Genomic DNA, 21410 nt, shown 5'->3' with positions numbered 1-21410 from the left:
CTTAGAATATTCCTGCTTATCTATAAAGTCTGAGTATAGATGAAGAAATAAGTGAATTGGTTGTCACTAAAACAGATATTAAAACAGTTTTTATTGTATACAAATATTATAACTGCTCAGGATAATTGGACTAAGCTGAAATTATTCTAGGTCATGAAACTAAATTAATATTAGGAAATCCATAAATGTATTTTCATGCATTAATAGCACAAAGAGAAAAAAAGCATTTTAATCTCAATAATGCTAAAAAGGGATGTAATAAAATTCAATATTTGATGAAAGTTTTTAGTACACTAAGAATATAAAGCTATTTCTTTAATAGGAAAAAGAATACACATTTGAAGCAAACAGATATTAACTTACTTATTATTTCTAAGTAAGTTAGGAATTAATGCTTGGAATGTCCAATAATAGAAAGGACTCCTGGAGGGAGGTAGTGAATAATTGCTACTGATGGTAGGTATTACTAATAATGATTAATCATGTACTGAGTATTTATTATCAGCTAGACACTTCGCCTGTATTAGCTAATTTAACATGCACAGCAAATAACAGTGGAAGCAGGGTTTGGATTCAGGTAGTCCTACTCTGGATCCAGTGTTCTTTACCCCCATCCTATACAGCCTTCACTAACATTAGAAAGGTGATTACTAGTATTATTCAAAGGGGGAATTTGGGATTAGGATATGAGGGAAACATCTTAATATACACATTTAACATTCTGACTATTAATCCAATCAATCTGGAACAGAGATTGCATAAAGTGTTTGCTCTGAAATCTAAAAACATATCAGTGAGCCAAGCCAAAGGAACCTGCCTAGATCCCTGGCTGGCCATGGATGGACAAATTAGGTCAGTCAGGGATCCAGGCAGGTTCCTTTGGCTTGGATGTCTATACTACACTCAAAAACTTTTCTTAGGGAAACAGAATATTTGCAATTTGTTTCCTTAAAGCAAAAAAACTAGGGGTGGGGAAAGATCTCTTAAGAGTTACAGATGTTTAATTTGATCATATAATAATACAGCAATTTAATGATTTAGTTCTGCATAAGGTGAACTCAATGAGAGTCACGGTATAGAGGGGAAAACAATTATTTATAGATAGGTAACCTCACAAGCAGGCATTTGAAGGACTTTCTCCATGACCACAGTAATAAACATTTTCTAACTTTTAGTATGGAATCTAATAAAATCTGAATCTACACTGCAAATGAGGCCCATATAATATTTAGCAGACTTGGGAACAGTACTGGTGATTTGTTCTTTTAAGTAATTTCCAATTTGAAAAATACCATTTAATCTATTGTTAGACACTAATATCTAACAAATTGCAAGGAAATGATTAGAGTTTATAACATACAAATACACAATAACCTGTTAATAGTTAATGGTTATTTCCCTGCTATAGACATTTAAATTTGCCATTCAAATTTAAAAACACGATATATTTAAATGGTGTGTAAATAGAGATTTGTTATATTTGGATCTTTAACATTCCCTGAAGAGCTCATGTGCTAGGCAATGAAGGAAAGCTCAGAGGTGACAGGATTAGATTATGAGAGCTTTAATGTTATTAGTAAATTGATATATTTGATGGATTAATAATTCGAATGGACTATTGGGTAGTAAGGTAGGCAGGTGAGGCACGGCTGAAGGAGGGAGGTCACTGGGGCCTCTGGCCCTGACCCCTTCCCTGTTCTGTCTGCTTCCTGGCTGCCATGAGTTGAGCAGCTTTCCTTCACTGTGCCTTTCTGCCACCATGTTCTTCTCACCTAGGGTACCGGAGCAACAGAGTCAGTCAACCATGGACTGAGACCACTGAAAACATGAGCCCAAATACTTTTCCTCCTCTAAGTTGTTCTTGTCAGGTCTTTTGATCAAAACATTGGAAAGCTAACATACTAGTAAGTAGAGACATCAAATGTCAGAAACAGTAGGAAGTGATCCAGTAAAAGGAAGACCTGCATCTGAACCCTGATTCCCCCAGTCTTAGTTATGTGACTCTGGATAAGTAATGCTGTTTCATTACTAAAAAAGAGAATGACAATGATTTACCTCATTCAGTTGTTGGGGAAATAAACATGATAGAGAATGTCAATATGTCTTCTTAATTGTTTAGTAGAAAAGCAAAGTACTTCACTATAACTTTCCAACAGGGACTTAGCCAACAGAGTAAGATTTTGCTGACTTACAGCTGGAATGGCTCCCTTCTCCCTATTTTTGAAAAGTCAATTAAGTTAGTAAATTAAAGGATTAAGATTTGGTTGTCCAATTAGGTTTTCTTGATAAATTCAGGGAGCTAAATGGACACAGAACCATTTAAACCATGAGAAAAATAGCAATGATTCCTCTGATTTAAAGCAAGCACTGGAGTGTAAGCTATACTCTTTCATTGAACTTTCTACTGCTGAGATAAGAATTTGGGGCAATGCTTTCACTAAAATGTGCAAGAGAAAATGAGATTATAGTTTTCTATGAAACATGGTGTTGAGTCTCTACCAGAGCAACAGAAGGCTGGTCCAGGAAATGGGCTGGCCTAGGGCTGAAGGGAGGGAGTATTCCTTCTTCTTTCTTTAATCGCTGCAGTGCAATAATCTGATCTGAAGAACCCATGGCTAAAAAGACTCGAAGACTCCCATTTTGGTGGCCTGAGAACACATCAATCACAGGCATATAGCTGTCAACAGCAACAACTGGGTACTTGGCATCGAGAAGCAGGCGAGAAATCTTGGGATCTCTAGAGGGGAAGAAATTGTGAATGAACAAATAACAACTATCAATCATGTCAAGAGTTGCTTCATTCCTTACTTATTTTCTCAGTTTATTAAAAAGGATCTATACCTACAAAAGTAATAAGGTTTAAAAAAACTGTGGTTTTGTCAGTACCCAATGAAACTGAAATTACAAAGCAGGTTAAGTTCAAAATGCAGAATTTCAGGGCTGGGAATGTGTCTGATACTTCTCTGTATCATGGTGGCCTGAAGCCATGAAGTCTCTGATAAAACAGCATCTCAGCTGAGGCTTGCTGAATTGTATATTTTACAGGGAGGCAGTGTAGTCAACTAGGGAAAGTATGAACTTCAGAATCTGGTAGATAAGATTTTGATGTTACCAATGCTATCTGCCACCTACTAAGAGCTTACTATGCAGTAGGCATTTTATAGTATTTCTAATTCATCTAAGACTATAAAGGTTGATGTTATCCATTGTAAACAGAAGAAAAATTCAAAAAGAACAATTAAGTTACTTAACTAAAGATAGATAGGTAGTAATAGGAGATTGAGCTGGGATTCAGGTTTTGAACCGTTTGATTCTGAAGTCCAAATGCTCTTCATTATATCAGGCTGAATCTTAGCTCTGCCATTTACTTGTTGTATGACTTAAGCAATCAACTTAGACTTTCTGAGTCTGATTCCTCATTTATAAAATGTAGGTAATTAAACTTCCGTCACAGGCTGTAGATGGGACTAAAATGAGATAACGTAAAATACCATCTATGATGCTTGACACATAGTAATGCTCTGTACTTGAGTAGTTACAATTGTTTTACTCTCTCAGTAAGGAATGAATCTTATGAAATCAGAAGTGAAGTGGAAGAAGATGAATACCAGATCACAACTACAAAATATCACGGTTACAGAAAAAGGAAAAAACCAAAAGCCTATGGCAGTCAATGGTATCAATGATTTCAGTAGTTTTCCTCAGCCTGGCTGGGTTTTACAATGTTACTATGGTAAGCACTATGTTGTATCACAAGTACTTAGTATTCACAGAAGGAAAATACATATATTTTCTCACTGCATTCTCACAATTGCTCCATGAGAGAGATAAGGAGTCTATCATCACTCTCATTTTATAGATATAGAAAAGAAATCCAGAGAGATTCTGTGACTTTTCCAAGTCAAAAGACAAATTTTCTTATTTCTAAAATGGGGACAATGCTAATACTTCAAGAGGTTACAGTAAGGTTCAAGTCAAATAATGAACATAAAAGTATTCTTTATAAAATGTAAAGAACAATATTTCAAACACAGAAGAAATGAGAAGGCTGATAGGCAAGGGGTTGGGGCTAAAGTAATTAAACATATGCATTTTGAATAAAAAAAAAACAGTCTACACTAAGGATAGAAACTTCAGGTTAGTCAATACTCTATCTAGATGTTAAAGTGAGGTACAATAATCAAATCTAAGGTCTAAAGCACAATACTAATTACAGAAATCTTATGAATAGTGGATATGAACCATACTGATATTTCATGACAGAAAAATAAGGTATTAGTTTTGTGAGCTGGTAACTTTTGGTACCAGAGCTTTCTGGTAACAAGAATGGTCTTCAGAACCAGGTGGTCCAGTTCTAACCCTTCTACTCTTATAACATTTGAGACAAGAAATTTAACTCTGAGTCTCTGTTAACTTGTCTGTACAATAGGGGAAATGAAAATACCTGCCTCAGAGGCTGTTATGAAGATTAAGTGACTTGATGTATGTAAGGCTCTTAGCATAGTGCCTGAAACATAGTAAGCAGTATTTGTACAGCTGCTTTACAATAGGAGCAAGAGCAGCAGCTGTGGTGAAACTGAGAAAGATCCTCCAAGGGATTACTGGGCTATTCATATTTGCAAACCAAAAGAATTCCTCTTCAGTCCATACAAAGTTAAAGATGCAAAATAAAGAATACTCCAAAAGATCCTATTTACTTGAATGACATGTAAAACTGATGGAGAGGGAGTTTCACCAGCCCGAGAAGCTTGTCCTGTCCTGGGCTTCGCACCTTGTTCCAAGTTTCAATTACCATCACATTGTTCTTAAGCCTTTCCAGGTACTTGGAAGACAGAGAGACAGGAATCACCTGGGGAGAAACAAGGGGGAAAAAGCCAATATTGAGACAAAGAATTAACTTTTACTTTAAAAGCATCTACTCAAAGGTGACTGCATGCATACATTCTGTAACCTCAACAGAAACACTGTCTGCTGTATAGATTAACACATAAAGTCCAAATCAGTTTGAGTTATCTGGTAACATTGCTCATATAGATGGGACAAAGAAAAGACTGCCACAAATGTCAAACATACCCAACCATTTCTAAGGCAAAGTGATCCACTTATAAATCCTCCTGAGAGAAAGGTGTTTTGAAACAGGATGGCAACTGTTTGGAAAAGGGCACTTTATCCAAGGATTGCCAATCCTTGTGCAGACAGCTCTCCTCAGGAAGTGTCATGGTAAAAGCAAAGTCGATTTCTTATCTGGATTTTCAATATAAAATTTTTCGAGAACTGGCTAGCTGGTAGTTGGAAGAGAAAAGATAAGCCATAAAGACAATCAGAAGATCTAGAGCCAAGAGCAGCTCCATTAAATTAACAGTAGAATCAAGGGACCACCAATTTGAAGAAACTTAAGCTATAGTGATAACTATAATAGTAGAGGGATAGCTCTAATGATGAAACCAACAGAAAACATGAGAAGCAAAAAGGGGTGAAACCAGACATAATATAAGGCATGATATGGTGGAATGCCAGCGTTGGAAAGCCCTGGGTTCGATCCCAGCATCAAAACAAAATATATAAGACATAATAAATGGAAGACAGCAGAAGCACAGATAACCAGAGTAAAGCTACTTTTGTATCCACATAAGATACTCTTATTAAACAAGTACATTTTTGTTCTTTGAAATTAACCACCCACACACAAAACCAACATAGCAACCTAGTCTTCAAAGAAGGAGGTTTCAGAGTAAGTTTCGAAAAGAAAGAAACCCTAAATTAAGGCCGAGCAGAGTTAACTAGAACTTAATGCCTTGCCTAATAAGTGTCATATAGGTTGAGGAGGAAATCAAGGCAGAAGGAATAGCACATGCAAAGGCACAGAGGTTGGAGGAGAGAATATTCAGGAAATGCTGGACTATCTAGAGTGAAGGGAAGAGTAGCAGATGCTGAGACTGGAGAAGTGTCTACAGTCAGTTCTTAAAGGGTCTTGGAGTCCATGCTAAGAATTAACATTCTTTTCTGAGGGCTTTGGAGAATCACTGAAAAGTTTTAAGCAGGGAAGTAAAATGTTCAGATTAGTGTTTTAGAAAGATCATCTTGCTGGTACACAGAGAAAGAAATGAACAGGACCAGAGGGGTAAGAAACAGGCAGACCAATCTGAAATCTGTTTGGAATGAGGGTTGGGACCTGAATGGAAGCAGTGGCAATGGGATACAGATAAGGGGATCCATTTTAGAGATAATTGAGTCTGGAGTACCTATTGGAATTGGTGAATAATTATAGAAGAGTCAAGACAATTTTCAGGTTTACTTAAATTTCTGAGTAAATTATAAAATGAATTAGGGCATTCATTTTAAGGAAGAACTGATTTGGAAGGAATAATAAATTCAAATTTGGAATTCCTTCTTTCATTTATACCTTCTTATTGAATATCTAGTACACACCAAGCAATGTGTTAGGTGCTAGGTGTAAAGTGCTTTTGAGACATGGTGATGACCAGCAGGCAGTTAGATACAGAGAGCTGAAACTACAGACACATGTGTGGCTTACATAAAGTGTAGATTTAGAAGCTATCTCCATAAAATGAAAGTTTAAGTGGAGGAGTAGATGTGAGGACCATGGGGAAAAGAGGATCAATTTGAAGACTGTCAGCAAGAATAATAAATGGGGGTTGGGGTTGTAGCTCAGTGGTGGAGTGCTTGTCTTGCACATCTGAGGCACTGGGTTCAATCCTCAGTACCACATAAAAATAAATAAACAAAATAAAATATATTGTGTTCATCTATAACAAAAAAGTAAAAAATAAAAAAGAGTAATAAATGGGAGCACCAATAGTTAAAGGTTAAGAAAAAGAGAGAGATACGGGAGGTGCCAGGCATTTCATGGTTTCTCCTGAAAAAGACTGGCTGTTGAATCAGGAAGAAAAAAGTCGGAGTTGCAAAACCTAAGAAAAAAAGAATTTAAGCAACAGCACCAAATTCTACAGAGAAGTCAAATAAGATGAATACTGAAATAAGAGGAAGAATAAATGAGAGTTAGGAAAAATATAAATATTAAAAAAAAAGAGACTGAACATATAGGAGAGTGGGGAAGCTTGCCTAACCAAAGTTCTAGAGGAAGTAGAAAAAAATAGAATCCAAAACTCTGGCAAAAGAAGTAGTGAGAGGGCTGGGGTTGTGGCTCAGTGGTAGAGCACTTGCCTGGTACATGTGAGACATTGGGTTTAAACCTCAGCACCACATAAAAATAAATAAATAAAATAAAGGTCTAAAAATTAAAACAAAATTCTTTACTCAAATGTCCAANAGGAGGAGAAGAGGGAGGAGGCAGAGAGGAGGGAAGAGGAGGAGGAGGAGAGGGAAAGGAGGAGGGGAAGGAGGTGGGAAGAGGAGGAGGAGGAAAGGGGAAGGAGGTGGAGGAGGGGAAGGAGGTGAAGGGGGAGAGGAAGAAGAAGAATAGTAGTAGTAGTGGTGGTGGTGGGGAGAAACCAAACAAATTGAGAAAGAAAAAAAAGAAATAGAAAAAGTTTTAAAATGTTGGCAATGTCTTTTCCTCTTTCCACTCAATAGAACACACCAGATAACCACAACAATCCTTTCCATTCTGAACATTCTAGATTTCTTTTAGATTCGAAGTATGATTTGGAAAACATTTATTTCCTGCCCCCAATAAACCCCTAAAAGATATGGAATAGACAAAGTTACCTGAGAAAAGTTAAAGACTGGTTGTGTTGTACCCCATACAGTGATAGATCTACTGACTTCTTCTGTGCTGAAGAGTTTGCAATTTAAATACACATTGCATGGTGATTGTTTCTCAGATTCTCCAGTAATAAAATCTTTCCCATCTGGCACCATTAATAGCACATGCAACAGCAAAGCATTTTCTTTTGTTGACATATCTGTCTGATTGACTAAATCATGAGAGGTTGGTACAGCCATGGAGGTTGAAGAATTTGGTACTATAGAGCTTGGTGACTTTGGGTTGGGAAGCACCAAATTCTGTGCTTCCTTTGTAGTTTCCTCTAGAATTTGAGTTAGAGTCTGTGAATTTTTGGTATAGGTAGTATCTTGGTTGGGTTCTGGCAGTATCTTATCTGGATTTGTGGAAGCACAAAATGGGGTATATTGGATGCTGCTATTTAACTTGGAATTGACACCAGTGAAATTCTTATTATCTATAACAAGCTCCATGGTTACCTATAAAACACAAAAGAAGAAGAGTCACTAAGAATGTCCTGTAGAACTGGAATCGGAATTTTGGAGCTGGAAGTAATGTCAGATTATTAGGAAATGAGTTAATTCATCATTTAATACCAACATAGGATGAATACAACAGACTGGACTGCACATACATTAACTTAGACTAAGAAAAACTAGGTAGATTATTTATCAATAATACTAGATGAGACCAGAATATTATCTTATACCAGGAAATAAGGAAATGCTCATAAAAGGATGGTGATGTGTTTAAGGGACATAGAATCTAGTTGAAGAGGCTTCTATTGGCTAAATCTAGGATAATTTGAGCATTAAAATAAATTATAGGAGTGGACTATAACCTATTGAATAATATATGAATCTGTGAGTCTATACCAATATAAAATTAATATGGGAGAAGGGACATAGTCTTTTACATAGTAAAATGTCAATTAACAGATGCTCAGAAAGAGCTGCAGATGTAGCTCTGTGGGAGTGCACTTTGCCTAGCATGTGCAAGGCCTTGGGGTTCAGTCCCCCGCACTGAGGAAAAAAAAATCACATAATAGTATGTGACTTGGGTAAACCCCACTAGAGGGGTATTCTACAAAATAACTGGCTTATGTACTAAAATATAAAGAATGACTGTGGAACTATTCCAAACTAAAGGAGATCAGAGAAAAAATGACAATTAAATGCAAATGATAATCCTGGACTAGAAAAAATATTCTGTAAAAGAAAATATAGGCACAACTGTGAAAGTATAGACTACAGATACAACGTATTATCAATATAACTCTTTGAGTATTATGCATGATGATGTCTTTGTTCTTAGGAAATACATGTAATGCATGCTAAAGAATCTAAGGGGAAATAGATATGATGCCTGGAACTTATGTTAATAATTTGGAATAAGGGTGTGTGTGTGTATCTAAAGAGGAAACAAAAGGAGAGAGAGAGACAGAAAAAGAGAATTATAAGACTAATATCACATTAAGAACTGGTGAGTCTGGACAAAGGGCATGCAAGCTCTTTGTACTACTTCTGAAACAGTTCTCTAAGTCTGAAGTTATTTCAAAGTGAAACAGTTAAAAATGCTAAAAAGTAAAAAAGAAAAAGGATGCAGGATAAGTAACGAATTTGAAGAACAGAAGTGGTCACTTGCTAACTATAAGAATAATTAATTATTAGGGATAAAGTGTTCTTACTGTTGCTTTTATTTGAAACCCATAGGTGTTACACACAGTTATTTTGCTCTATCAAATACAGCAGCAATCAATCTAGCATGGATTTCTATCAACAAAGTCAGGACAGAAAACAATTTCTAGTCCATCAATCCTTTTCATTATCCTTTTTAGATTTTATTGATTCATTTATTATTTGCAGTACTGGGGACTGATTCAGGGGCACTTTACAACTGAGCTACATCCTCAGTTTTAGTTTCCCAAGCCAGCCTTGAACTTGTGATATCCCTCTGCCTCAGCTTCCTGAGTTGCTGGGATAACAGATATGTGCCATTGCACAGCCCTTTTCAGATTTTAAACCTTGCACCAGGCAGAATGAACCAGGCAGGCAAAACATAAAATTTGGTTAGCAGAAACATAAGGTGGTATCATTTCCTTGCAATAATAATCATATAAGTCTTTAAAAGATTAAGTGGTATATATAAGGAAGACCAGGAAAAAGAAAGGCTTTCAAGAAGAGGAAGCAGTGTGAAAAAAAAAAAAAAAAAAATGGAGGCACAAATCTTCACAGTACCTTAAGTGATTCTTTACATAGTTTGACATGGCTACTGGCAGAGGATGAAGTAGTAGGCAGGTGTCACATTGTGCGCCTTATACTTTATTCTCTGGGTCACTTGGAGCCATGAGAATGTTTTAGGCAGGACTGTGAAGATTTTTAAAACTTACCAAGACACCAAGCAAAGCTGTACTGAGGCCATTTATTCAAATTCTGCCACTTAAAAAATCTTGATGCTTCTGAACACAAGGAAAGGACCCTTTCTCAATTATATTTACTCCAATTTACATCAGAATTTACTCCATCAGGGCCACTGTTACTTCCCTCCTTGTTGACAGCCACAACTCTAGTCTAAGTCACCACCAATCATTTCTTTTTGGGACTAATGCAACAGCCTCTTCATTTCCCTTCTTTCTTACGGTCTACTATCCACACAAATATTTTAAAAATGTAAATCAGATGATGGCATTTCAGTGCTTAAATGTCCCTTCCTTGGCTCTTGGGCTAATATATAAACCCTTTACCTTGACCTACAAAATTCTGAATGATATAGCTCCTACCTGCCTATCCAACCCTACTTTCTACACTTTTCTCTTGCCTACTATCCTGTAGTAACATTCTGTCCTTTGATGACACAAAGACCAATTCCACTTTAGGACCTTCTGCATGTGTTATTCCCTTTTTTAGGAATGATTTTTCCTGTGCTTTTACTTTCTCCTCTCATTCTTCAAATTTCACCTTATATGTCACCGCCTTAGAGAGAGCTTGCCTGACTATCAGGTACTACTTCATCCCAGGCATTCACTATCATAACAAATATCATTCATTTCCCTCATAGGACTTCTGTTGCCCTATCTCAATAGAAACCCCATAATAGGTAGGGATCATGTTTCCTTGTTCACTACTATATTCTCAGTGCTAGCCAATAAAACATGCTCAGAAAATACTTCTCTGACCTTCTGATTGTATATTAATGTACCTTTAGGGGGCCAATTGGAGTTTGACCATTTTCCTGTTGCACTGGAAGGTGGTCACTGAAAGAAAGCAACTCTGACTGAATGACAGCTTGCAAAGGAAGAGCTGCAGATCCAATGACTTCTGGCTGAGGAAAGTAGGAAAGAAAAAGCTTAGGTTAAAGAGGAGCCACAGGGGATTTTAACTGGTGGGTCAACCTATGATGACTTATAAAAGAACCCATGTTTTATGAAGTACCAAGATTTATTCCTCGACTGAGGCAACTCTATGTGGGATCCCATAATCTGTCATATTTTGGTCCCCCTTCTGGGTTTCCATATTTCTTCCTTCCTCTGGAAGATTGTAGAGGATTTCATATGCTATAAAGAGATTGGAAGGTTATCTTTTTCTGATTTTAAGAGTTCTTTTTTATTTTTTGGTGGTGCTAGGGATTGTTGAACCCAAGGCCTTATGCATGCAAGGCAAGCACTCTACCAACTGAGCTGTATCCTCAGCCTTGATTTTAAGAATTCTTTACTCAGGGCTGGGGTTGTGGCTCAGCAGTAGAGCACTTACCTAGCATGTGCGAGGGCCTGAGTTCGATCCTCAGCACCACATAAAAATAAATAAATAAAATAAAGGTCTAAAAATTAAAACAAAATTCTTTACTCAAATGTCCAACTTTGCTATTAAAAATATAAAACAAAATTTAGATGATACAGCTTTTGCCATTAAAGCTAAGAAAATTATAAAACTTAGTAATTATCAAAGCTATGGAGAAACAAAAAGCTTCCATATGAATAAAACTGAGAATATAAACTGGCAACATACTTTTAGACAGCAAATTTGGTAGTTAATAAGGAAAAGCTTTGAAAATTCATATTCTTTGGCTCAGTAATTCCATTTCTGGGAATTTATACTAAAGAAACAATAAAGATACGTAAACAACTTATGCATTGAAATATAGGTTAAAAATTAGAAATAATTTAAGATACTCAACAATCAAGAATTACTAAGCTAATTATAGCATATCCATATAATGGTATGATATGCAGACATGAAAATGACATTCACTAAAAGTTTATAATAATATGAACAACATTGCTACAATATTTGATAGAAGTAGGATATTAAATCATATGTGTATATATATAGAGATAGATAGATATAAAGTCTTTGAAAGTATTTATAATTATGTGGAAAACATTAAGTACATTCTTTTGAAGAAAAATGAAACAAACAAGGTTAAATGAGAAAAAAGGCAGGATAAAAACTGCAAATGATAACACTATTTATTTGAAAAAACAAGATACACATAAATGTTAATAGTTATTTCATGGTGATGGAACTACAGGCAATTTTGCTTTTTAAAAACATGTATAATTCTCTTAAAATTAGAAAAAAGCCATTAATTAGAGGAAAATGATTCAATGTAAATATATCAAAACATTAATAGAGATTGTTTTAAGGTTGCAGAAGCATGCATTTCCACCCCCCTTCTTGTTTTGCTATCTTTTACAAAGAACTTGTATTATTTATATGCCCTGAAAAAAACAAACCAAAGAAAATAAGTTGCTTTCTTCATGCTATCCATATACAAGATGAGGTCAAAAGATTACAGGCTACCCTTTCACTAAAAGAAGTAAACATGGCTCACATCATAGTTTATTGATTTATGTTAGCTGTAGTAGATTTATAAACTTGGAATTAGTTAGTCAACATTTACCCACAATTATATTATTATGGACATGAGCAAGATACCTTAGGTATTCTACCTGCAAACAGGAAGTAGAACTTCAAATTAAGGCTAAATAACCTATATCAATACAGTCACTTCCCTACAATAAGGGAACACAGTAAAAATGTTAAGAATTTAGAATCTAAAGACAAAATACTTGGTTCTTGGCTGTCTTTTATGAGGGTGATCATAGACATGTCACTTAACCAAATCTCAGTTTTTTTTAATCCACAAAATGAAGGTAATAATACATCTAATGCACAGAGTTATTGTGATGATTAAATTTGATAGTTTGTATGGAGCCTATAACCATAATATCTGGTCTATAACAAACAGCAGAGAGTAGTAATAATAACAATAAATAATTATTATGATATTAAAAAGCATTAGTGTACCTTGTGCTTAGAGAAATTCCTAGCTTAAATTGGAAAATAATTTTAAGTATACTCTTATTCTCTGGTGTGAATGGTGAGGCAAAGGTCAAGATCACTCATAATACCTTTTTCTGTGGCATTTTCTTTGCATAAATTTGGAAAGTGAGGTTAGAATTCCACCAGTGTTCTATCATGGGGCCACCAAACTGTATTGGAAATACAAATCGCTGCTGGAATTTCACCACTGTAAGGAGAAACACACAGAGGCACACCATTCAGCCGGAGCCATGATTAATCCATGCCTTGACATCACCCACCTCCCTTTCAAATCTAATTAAAAATCTCTTGCAGGAATCTAGTCAGTATGATTTCACAGAATGTATTAGGGTTTTGGAATTGAAAGAGCAGAGACAAAGAGAAAACCCTTTGTATAGAAACAGCAGAGAAGCATGCTGTTGTTCTGTTTTATTATGAGAAATGAATGCCAAGTACATGAGCACAGAATGTATAAGGAGATATCCGTATACTTCACTATATTTAGGGTAATATGACGGTTTTTAAAAGACAAGTTGGTGGGTAGTATAATAAAAAAGGGGAGCTAGCTTAAAGTGAAACAATGAGAGATAAATAAAACAGAAGAACTGAATATAAAATGATAATAATAAAAATGAGTTAATCTGCTGGCTGATAGGACACTCCCACTGTCACTCAGACAAGGTATTAGGTACTGATGTTACTTAGTCATGTTAGGAGGAGTAGAGTCCATCTCTTAAATGGAAAGGAAGGGTTTTCTGCTGACAAGTGTAAATGGGATGAAGTGTTGGTGGTATTTTAGTTTGTATTTGTTGCTATGGGGCATTAACTGGTAAAAAAAAAAAATCAGAATTTAAAACTAGAATCAAAGGACAGTGTTTAAGTTTCACTTCTATTACTTACTAGTTACCAACTCAGCAACAATTTATCACCTGTAAAATGATCTTCCTGTTCATTTATTTATAAGGTCCTTAAAATGGATACCCTCACAAATAGCCCAGTTATAGAGAATTTGCTACCAATGACATTCATTCAAGTTGCTCATTTTGACATACTGATCTTTCTATCCATCTCTGGCCATCTTTGTTCTCTCTCTTTTTTTTTAGGGAGGGGAGGGTATCTATTTTATTTCACTTTTCAGGTGGTTAAAATTGAACACATAACCATAAATAGCAACTTTTTAAAGGCAGTGTTTCCTAACAGCAGCTGGATCTAGCCTGGCCAGCAGGAACCCTTGCATTTAGCCTTGTGTGTGTACTTCTCTTCGTATTCTTGGGCAGGATCTGGGTCTTGCTATCTGGATCCACACACAGAAAGTATGAACAAAAGTTCTGGGCCCATGAAGCCCACATCCATTAGGAGATTAATTTCTCTTAGTGCTCTACCAGGGGGAAGGGAACAAAGAGAACACCTATACTTCATTTGTGTGCTGGAAAGATCAACTGAGGTAATAAATGAAAAATCTTTAATGTATAATCAGAACTCTATCTCAACTTGGTGCTTCTAAGATTTCTTCTTACTACCAAGGCATATTTTTATAGTATTACTGTATTTCTCATATAGTTTGTTTCCACCTGCAAACAGGAAGTAGAACCTCAAATTATGGCGAATATAACCTATATCAATACAGTCACTTAAGGTTGTTGTTGTTATTATTATTATTTTACCACAAAGTAAGTTAAGGTGATAGTGGAAGAAGAAATTCAAATACATAAATTGCTAATAATGTCTCAGACAAGATTTTTTTTTAAGAGTTGGAAGAGATCCTGAAAATATCTACAGTCCATTCTATATTATTGAAAGATGACAAAGTGATTTTGCCAAAGGTCACATAATTAGTGTGGTATAATCAGAAGTAGAACCCAGTCTTCCAAATCCTGGGTCAATGCTTATTGCATTTTTTCCCAAATGATCGTTCTCAGAAGGACACAGGGAGAATTCAACCACTGTGGTCAGAAATTAAAATAATGCATGAGAGGCTAATTAGATTAAGAGAAAATGACTTAGAATCAAAACAGTTCTAGGTTCTATTCGACCATACCAGCTATGTGTGTGGGTGGGTGGGGGTTGTTACTGTAATGACTAAGTGGTTAATGTATATAACACAACTGAGTAGAATTAGTGTTCAATAAATATTAGTTACTATATAGAGTTTATTATATAAACTCTACTATTTTAGAGCTTAATGCTTTTACATTCATTATCTTCCTTGATTGTCCACTAATTCCTTGTGTGATTATAGGCAGTCTTGGCTTTGTAGACACTATGTTAGCTGAAATTTGTGCAAACCAGAGTGGTGTCCTTGCTTTTGCATGGTTCTATGGCAACTGAGAACTCAATTTCAACTGGCATGAATTTCAATGAACACTATAGAAGCAAAATGAGAACTGATATATTTCAATTTTACAGATGGGGAAATCAAGGTTCAGAGAAAATTTAAGAAATTCATAAAATGTTATTTAAGTGGAATGAAGTAGAAGGAAAAGCCCTGAGAAAAGGTTTCAACATTTTTCTTTGCATATGGAGGTTTGATAAAAAACATTTGAGTTGTTAGACTACTTGCCTTGCATGCACAAGGCCCTGGGTTCAATCTCCAGCATCACAATAAATAAGTAAGTAAGTAAATAAATAAATAACAACAACAACAACAAAAATAGTTTAGCCACAATAAACATGCATACTTTTAGTCAACAGAATTATTTATACAGGCTTGCGTGCTCTGAACAAACCCCCAGGACAGCTTCTACTGCTGTTAATAAAAGGATACAGCCAGAAAGCAAGCAGAAGACAAATTTGAAATGCCCTAATTCTCCTTAAGGTGATGGGGAGGGTGAAATAATGTGGCTTAGTAAAAGAGTATATTACTTTAAGGCTAAATAAGTGTTTATTTTAAATATTCATATTAGATATACTTATGCCAAGTGAGAAATTATGCACATAAAATATTATTAAAATATTATTTTTAACAGAAAAAGGTTGAAATAACTTAAATACTGTTCAAATAACTTAAATACTGATCATATTTAGGGCTGTTTCAATTATCGCATAGCAGCAAAATGGGATAGTATGTAGTCATTAAAGGAATGATGAAGCTCTTTATGTTCCAATATGCAAAAATCCCTAAGCTATAATGTCAAAGGCAAGCTGCAGAATGGTGCACATGGTACTCTATCACTATCACTTACATAAAATGGGGGTAGGGATAGAAAGGAATCAACACATTTGCTGATATATGCAAAAAATAGCCCAGGAAGCGTATAGAAGCAACAATGTTGTTTGCCTATAGAAATGGAACCTAAAAACTACATGAATGGATTATCTAGCTCAAAAAGCAAATAAAGCAAAATAAAATTTAAAAAAATCTAAAGTTATTATAGGAAAGTTACTTGAATGTGGAGGATAGAACCACATTTTTTGTTTCTCAAACCATCTCCCAGAGAAGAAATTTAACACTAACAAACTGTTCGTGGATTAAACTGAAGAGCCAATGCAAAAATATTCTCAAACTATGTTAAAATAAATGATTTGTGGGCTAGGGTGCTCTGTGGTAGAGCACCTGCCTAGCATGTGTGAAGCACTTGGTTCGATTCTTAGCACTGCATATAAATAAATAAAATAAAGGTCCATTGACAACTAAAAAATATTAAAAAAAACAGTTTTAATTTTGGATTGCAGGAACATGTTTATTATAATATCCTTTTATTTTTCTATACTAGACATATTTAAAGCAAAATAAAAAAGAAGATAACAACAGAAGTACAAGCAACCAAGAAAAAAAATAGAAAAATTGGATTATGTGAATATTAAAAACAATTCTGCAATATATTAAATTATACATGTCAAATGAGTGTATGGTTTGTGAGTTGTATCTTTATAAAACTGTTTTAAATGAGGAAAGAAAAATGTCAACAGTTGAAAAATATGAACTAAGCATCAGATGTTTTGAGTTTTAGTCTCAGCCATGTTACTGACCTGCTACGTTAAATTATGAGTCAGTGTACCACTGAGCCAGTTTCTTCACTTACAAAATAAATGAGTTAAAGAAGATTCACTTCAAAATTCTTTTTAGCGTTAAAATTCTATAGCACTACAAAAGTCAGGTAAGTAATTAGGGGTTCAAAAATTCTTTCAGAGTCAAAATATTTAAGGAGCTGAAAACCAGTCTATCTCTTACTTCCATCTGTAATTTTACTGGAGGCAAGTCGAACAACTTCAGTGATCAAAGCCGTCTTTTCCAATCCACTTTTGGAAAAACCCACAGGAAAGTGATATTCCACAAAGAAAGTGCTAAAAAAAGAAAAAAGGTGATTAAAAAAAACCAAATAAGAAATCTATTTTCTATTTATGAATCTACACATCTTGGAAAGCCTATTTTCAGGACTTCTGATCACCAGAAGCTGTACCTCTTTTCTTCAAATCTTTCATTAGTCTGGTCATGTGGAATGAAAGGCTTGCTTCCACAGCACTTTCAATATGAAACATCTACTCTGATTTCTAAGGCCCTATTATACACAGTGATTTTTTTATTTGTTCTTTTTTAGATATACATGACAGTAGGATATATACATGAAAAGTATAACTTATACATATTACACAAACATGAAGTATAACTTACTCTAATTAGGATTCTAGTCTTGCGGTTGTACATCATGTGGAGTTTCACTGGTCATGTATTCATATGTGAACATTGGGAGTTATGACCAATTCATTCTACTGTCTTTCCTATTCCCATTCCCTCTTTCCCTTCATTCCCCTTTATCTAATCCAATGAACTTCTATTCTCCCCTCCCTTTCTTATTGTATGTTAGCATCTGCATAAGATAGAGAATATTTGGCCTTTGGTTTTTGGGGATTGGTTTATTTCATTTATCATAATAATCTCCAGATCCACCATTAACTGGCAAAAGTCATAAAGCCATTCTTTTCTATGGCTGAGTAATATTCCATTTTATACATAAATGTTGCCCTTTTTTGCTAACTGTAAGATCTATAAGAACAGAGATTGCTTCTTAATTTTCTTTATTCCCAACTTACCTAGCATAGTTCTTGGGACCTAGTGGGGATTCAATACATTTATATTGATTAACTGGTGGAGATGAAAACACATTACAAATCATAAAGTGTTATACAGTTATCAGTCATATTTTCCAAAAATATCAAACTTATCTTCTCATGTTAGAGACATACCGTTTTTTAGCTATTGTTAGCTTAGGTGGTCTCCCAGTAAGGCTTTTTTTGCCAGGGGTCACCTGGGGACTATCTGGAGGAACTCCCATTGTTTCGATGAACATTCTGACTGAATGTATTCTTCCCAGAAGGGCCAGTCTATCCACACTTAAGGTCGTCACTTGGGTATCTTCTGGAGTTTCAGAGAGCATCTGTTGTTCAACCAAATTTCTACAAGGAAATCATATAGACGGGCATGCAGACAGTTAAAGAGACCCAACATGAAAACAAACTAGCTTTCACAGGCAACAGGTAGGGCAATAAGTAAATTAATTCATAAGTGGAAATGGCTTTATCGGAATTTTGGTTCTAATCTACAACAAAAGAAATCTCAAAAAATGTAAAAAATTCTTTTAATAGTTGATCTCCACATAAGTGTAAAAAATGATGTTATAGAATTAAGTTTCTCTTCTTTTCCAGAAAGGACAGAAAATTTATTCTAGCTATCTACTATCCTAATATAACTACTTTTGTCACTTTTGTGTATTCCTTCTCATTTGCTTTCCTTATTTTTCTACATAGGTGTGACCACAGTACATATACAATACAGTATTGTTTTCTCCCTTAACCATTTTAATTGTACCTATCTTTTCATATTATTAAAATTTTAAGGAACACAATGTTTATTGAGTTACTGTAACAGTCATTCTGATAGTGCTGGGTAAACACAGGTCATCACTTGAGGAGATCTTATGGAAATAATCTTCCTTTGCTTTTGCCTGTAATCAAACATCCACAGAGAAGCTCACCTATTTTTCTTGCCTGGTGCCTTCTTCTTTAGCTTCTGATCACTTAACTCCAGGACTTTAGAAGATCTGCCAAGAGCTTTTGACTGGTTCATATTTTTAGAAGGGACAACATCATCATCTTCACTGGGGAAATCACTGATACTAGTATCGGATTTCTATGGGAAGAAAATCAGAGAGAGACACTAAAAAATGGTTGTTGTAAGAACAGCAGTAACAAAACATTTCTCTAAAAGTAAGTGCGTGCTTCCTTGAAATACATAATTATGTTACTGACATTGAGAGTAGAGACATAATCTCTTATTTCTCCTACTTATACAAAACTAAGCTACAGTTTAGCTCAAAGTAAATAAATCAAAGTCAATTCTTCTTTTAAATTCTTAATAACATTGACCACTATCTATTGACTGGCCACTATGCATTTGGTTTTATGCTAAATGCTGAATGTATATTTCTAATATTCACCACATTCTTACGAGGTACCCTTATTCCAATTTCTACAATTGAGAAAAGTTAGGCAATTTGTTTATGATCTATAGCTATAAGCAGCAAAGCCAAATTTTGATCTCCCTGGGTTTCAAAGTCTGTATTTTTGCCATACTTTGATACCAAATGACTGGTACAATGTCACCTAACTGGATGCAAAGACTCCCTTTTATTTATTTATTTATTTATTTTTAACTATCCATACTACAAATGATTCATTCTTCTTCTAATCTTGCTAAGATTAATATATTTACTATATTTCACAAATTTCTTTAAGAGGAGCTAAATCCCCTGTGATTTTTATTGTGAGAAAGGATTCTACTGCAACGGATCGATTAGCTTCTTTATCACAAAATGGAAAATAGAATGACATAATGGTTATTTGGCTTCAAATTTTAAAGCATAAAGCTTGTTAATACAAATTTAGGAGAGCAAATCAAAGCCATTTTAAGCCTATCATCTTCAATTTCCATTTTTCAGCTTCTCAGGGTGTATCATACATTGACCTATAAGGGAACAGATTAATTCAAATAAGCATGCTAAGAATATTCTTCTAGAAAGAAATACAACTTAAGTGGCAACTTTTATCTATTTAATTTTTAATCAATTAATTAATTAACTTATAGTCCTGGGGATTAAACACAGGGCCTTGTATATGGGCAGCAATGGCGCTGCCACTGAGCTACATCCCTGCCTGCTAAGTGGAAGGTTTTTAAAGATGGTCTTTGACAGGACAATCAAAATCTAGATAGGTTTACAGGCTGAAAGAAATTAGAGTAAATATACACTAGACTGTTCAAAAACTAAAACTTTCAGGAACCCAAGACACAAGATAATAATGTTGAATTTCTATGTTATTTGATATAAGTATATCAAACACTGACTCTGGGGAAGGACATGAGTATTCTAACTTCTGGGTCTTCCCATTGCCTCATGGTCAACTGGTTTTCTCTTTCTTCCAGTTCACCAACATTTTCTTCTCTTTTTTTAAATATTTTTTAGTGTTGATGGATCTTTATTTTATTCATTTATTTACATGTGGTGCTGAGAATTGAACCCAGTGCCTCACACATGTGAGGCAAGCACTCTACCACTGAGCCACAACCTCAGCCCCTCCACCAACATTTTCTAAAATTATTTTGTTAAAATAGCATAGGGAATTACTTAGCACCATTCATACATTCATTTATTTCACTAAGTATTCACTAAGTGAGTACTCATTATCTGTTAGGCCTTTGCTATACTGGCAATACAAAGATAATAAAGATGTGTCCCTGTTTATGAGGCACCATATCAAACAATGTGGTAAAAGCTATATCAGCTGGGCACCTTGGCACATCCTGTAATCCCAGCAGCTTGGGAGGCTGATCATGAGTTTAAAGCTAGCCTCAGCAAAAGCAAGGCACTAAGCAACTCAGTGAGATCCTATTTATAAATAAAAGATACAAAATAGGGCTAAGGATGTGGCTCAGTGGTCGAGTGCCCCCGAGTTCAATCCCCGGTACCCCAAAACCAAAACCAACCAACAAACAAAAAAGAATTATACCAGAAGTATATGTAAGATATTGTGGGCATTCAGGCAACAAATTTTGTTCAGGGGAGTCTGGAAGGTTTCTGCAAAGAGGTGATGAGTTGATTCTTAAAGAATGAAGTTTACCAGATGGGTAAGGCTATTTCAGCATTCACAGTAGAAGGTTTAATACCAACAAAAAATATGGAGACACAAGAAGAGCTAGAAAGTTTGAAGAATGGGATGAGATTCTAGCTAGAGTCTCCAATTGGTAAAGGGAAAGTGGGAGACGAGGTTAGGGAGGTAAGTAAAGATGAGGTTAGGGAGGTAAGTCTCATACTGCTCAAGACTTATGAGACAGTATGGTCTAGCAGAAAAAAAAAAAAAAGTGTGGTCTAGCTTTGTGCCAGACAGACTAG

The 21410-nt window shown here is 35.2% G+C and overlaps 1 protein-coding gene across 4 annotated transcripts in view; it reads right to left on the bottom strand.

Moving 5' to 3' along the window:
- C2cd3 (C2 domain containing 3 centriole elongation regulator) overlaps positions 1–21410 on the bottom strand; it is a 137642-nt gene that overhangs the window by 72144 nt on the left and 44088 nt on the right. For all 4 annotated transcript variants that reach the window (XR_007342272.1, XM_015477429.2, XM_048788074.1 and 1 more), the window contains 8 exons: positions 18999–19153; positions 18211–18420; positions 17198–17310; positions 13116–13234; positions 10904–11026; positions 7690–8184; positions 4698–4849; positions 2500–2737 (listed from right to left, as the gene is read on the bottom strand). Coding sequence is in view for 3 of the 4 variants with exons in the window: in XM_015477429.2 (XP_015332915.1) it covers positions 2500–2737; positions 4698–4849; positions 7690–8184; positions 10904–11026; positions 13116–13234; positions 17198–17310; positions 18211–18420; positions 18999–19153 (1605 nt within the window). In the remaining variant the exon portion in view is untranslated. The remainder of the gene's footprint in view (positions 1–2499; positions 2738–4697; positions 4850–7689; positions 8185–10903; positions 11027–13115; positions 13235–17197; positions 17311–18210; positions 18421–18998; positions 19154–21410) is intronic.

The sequence above is a fragment of the Marmota marmota genome, unplaced genomic scaffold (genome assembly GCF_001458135.2).
Source record: "Marmota marmota marmota unplaced genomic scaffold, marMar, whole genome shotgun sequence".
In the NCBI taxonomy this organism is placed as follows: Eukaryota; Metazoa; Chordata; class Mammalia; order Rodentia; family Sciuridae; genus Marmota; species Marmota marmota.
Note: the sequence above shows the minus strand (reverse complement) of the source record. Positions and strands in the feature narration are given on the sequence as shown.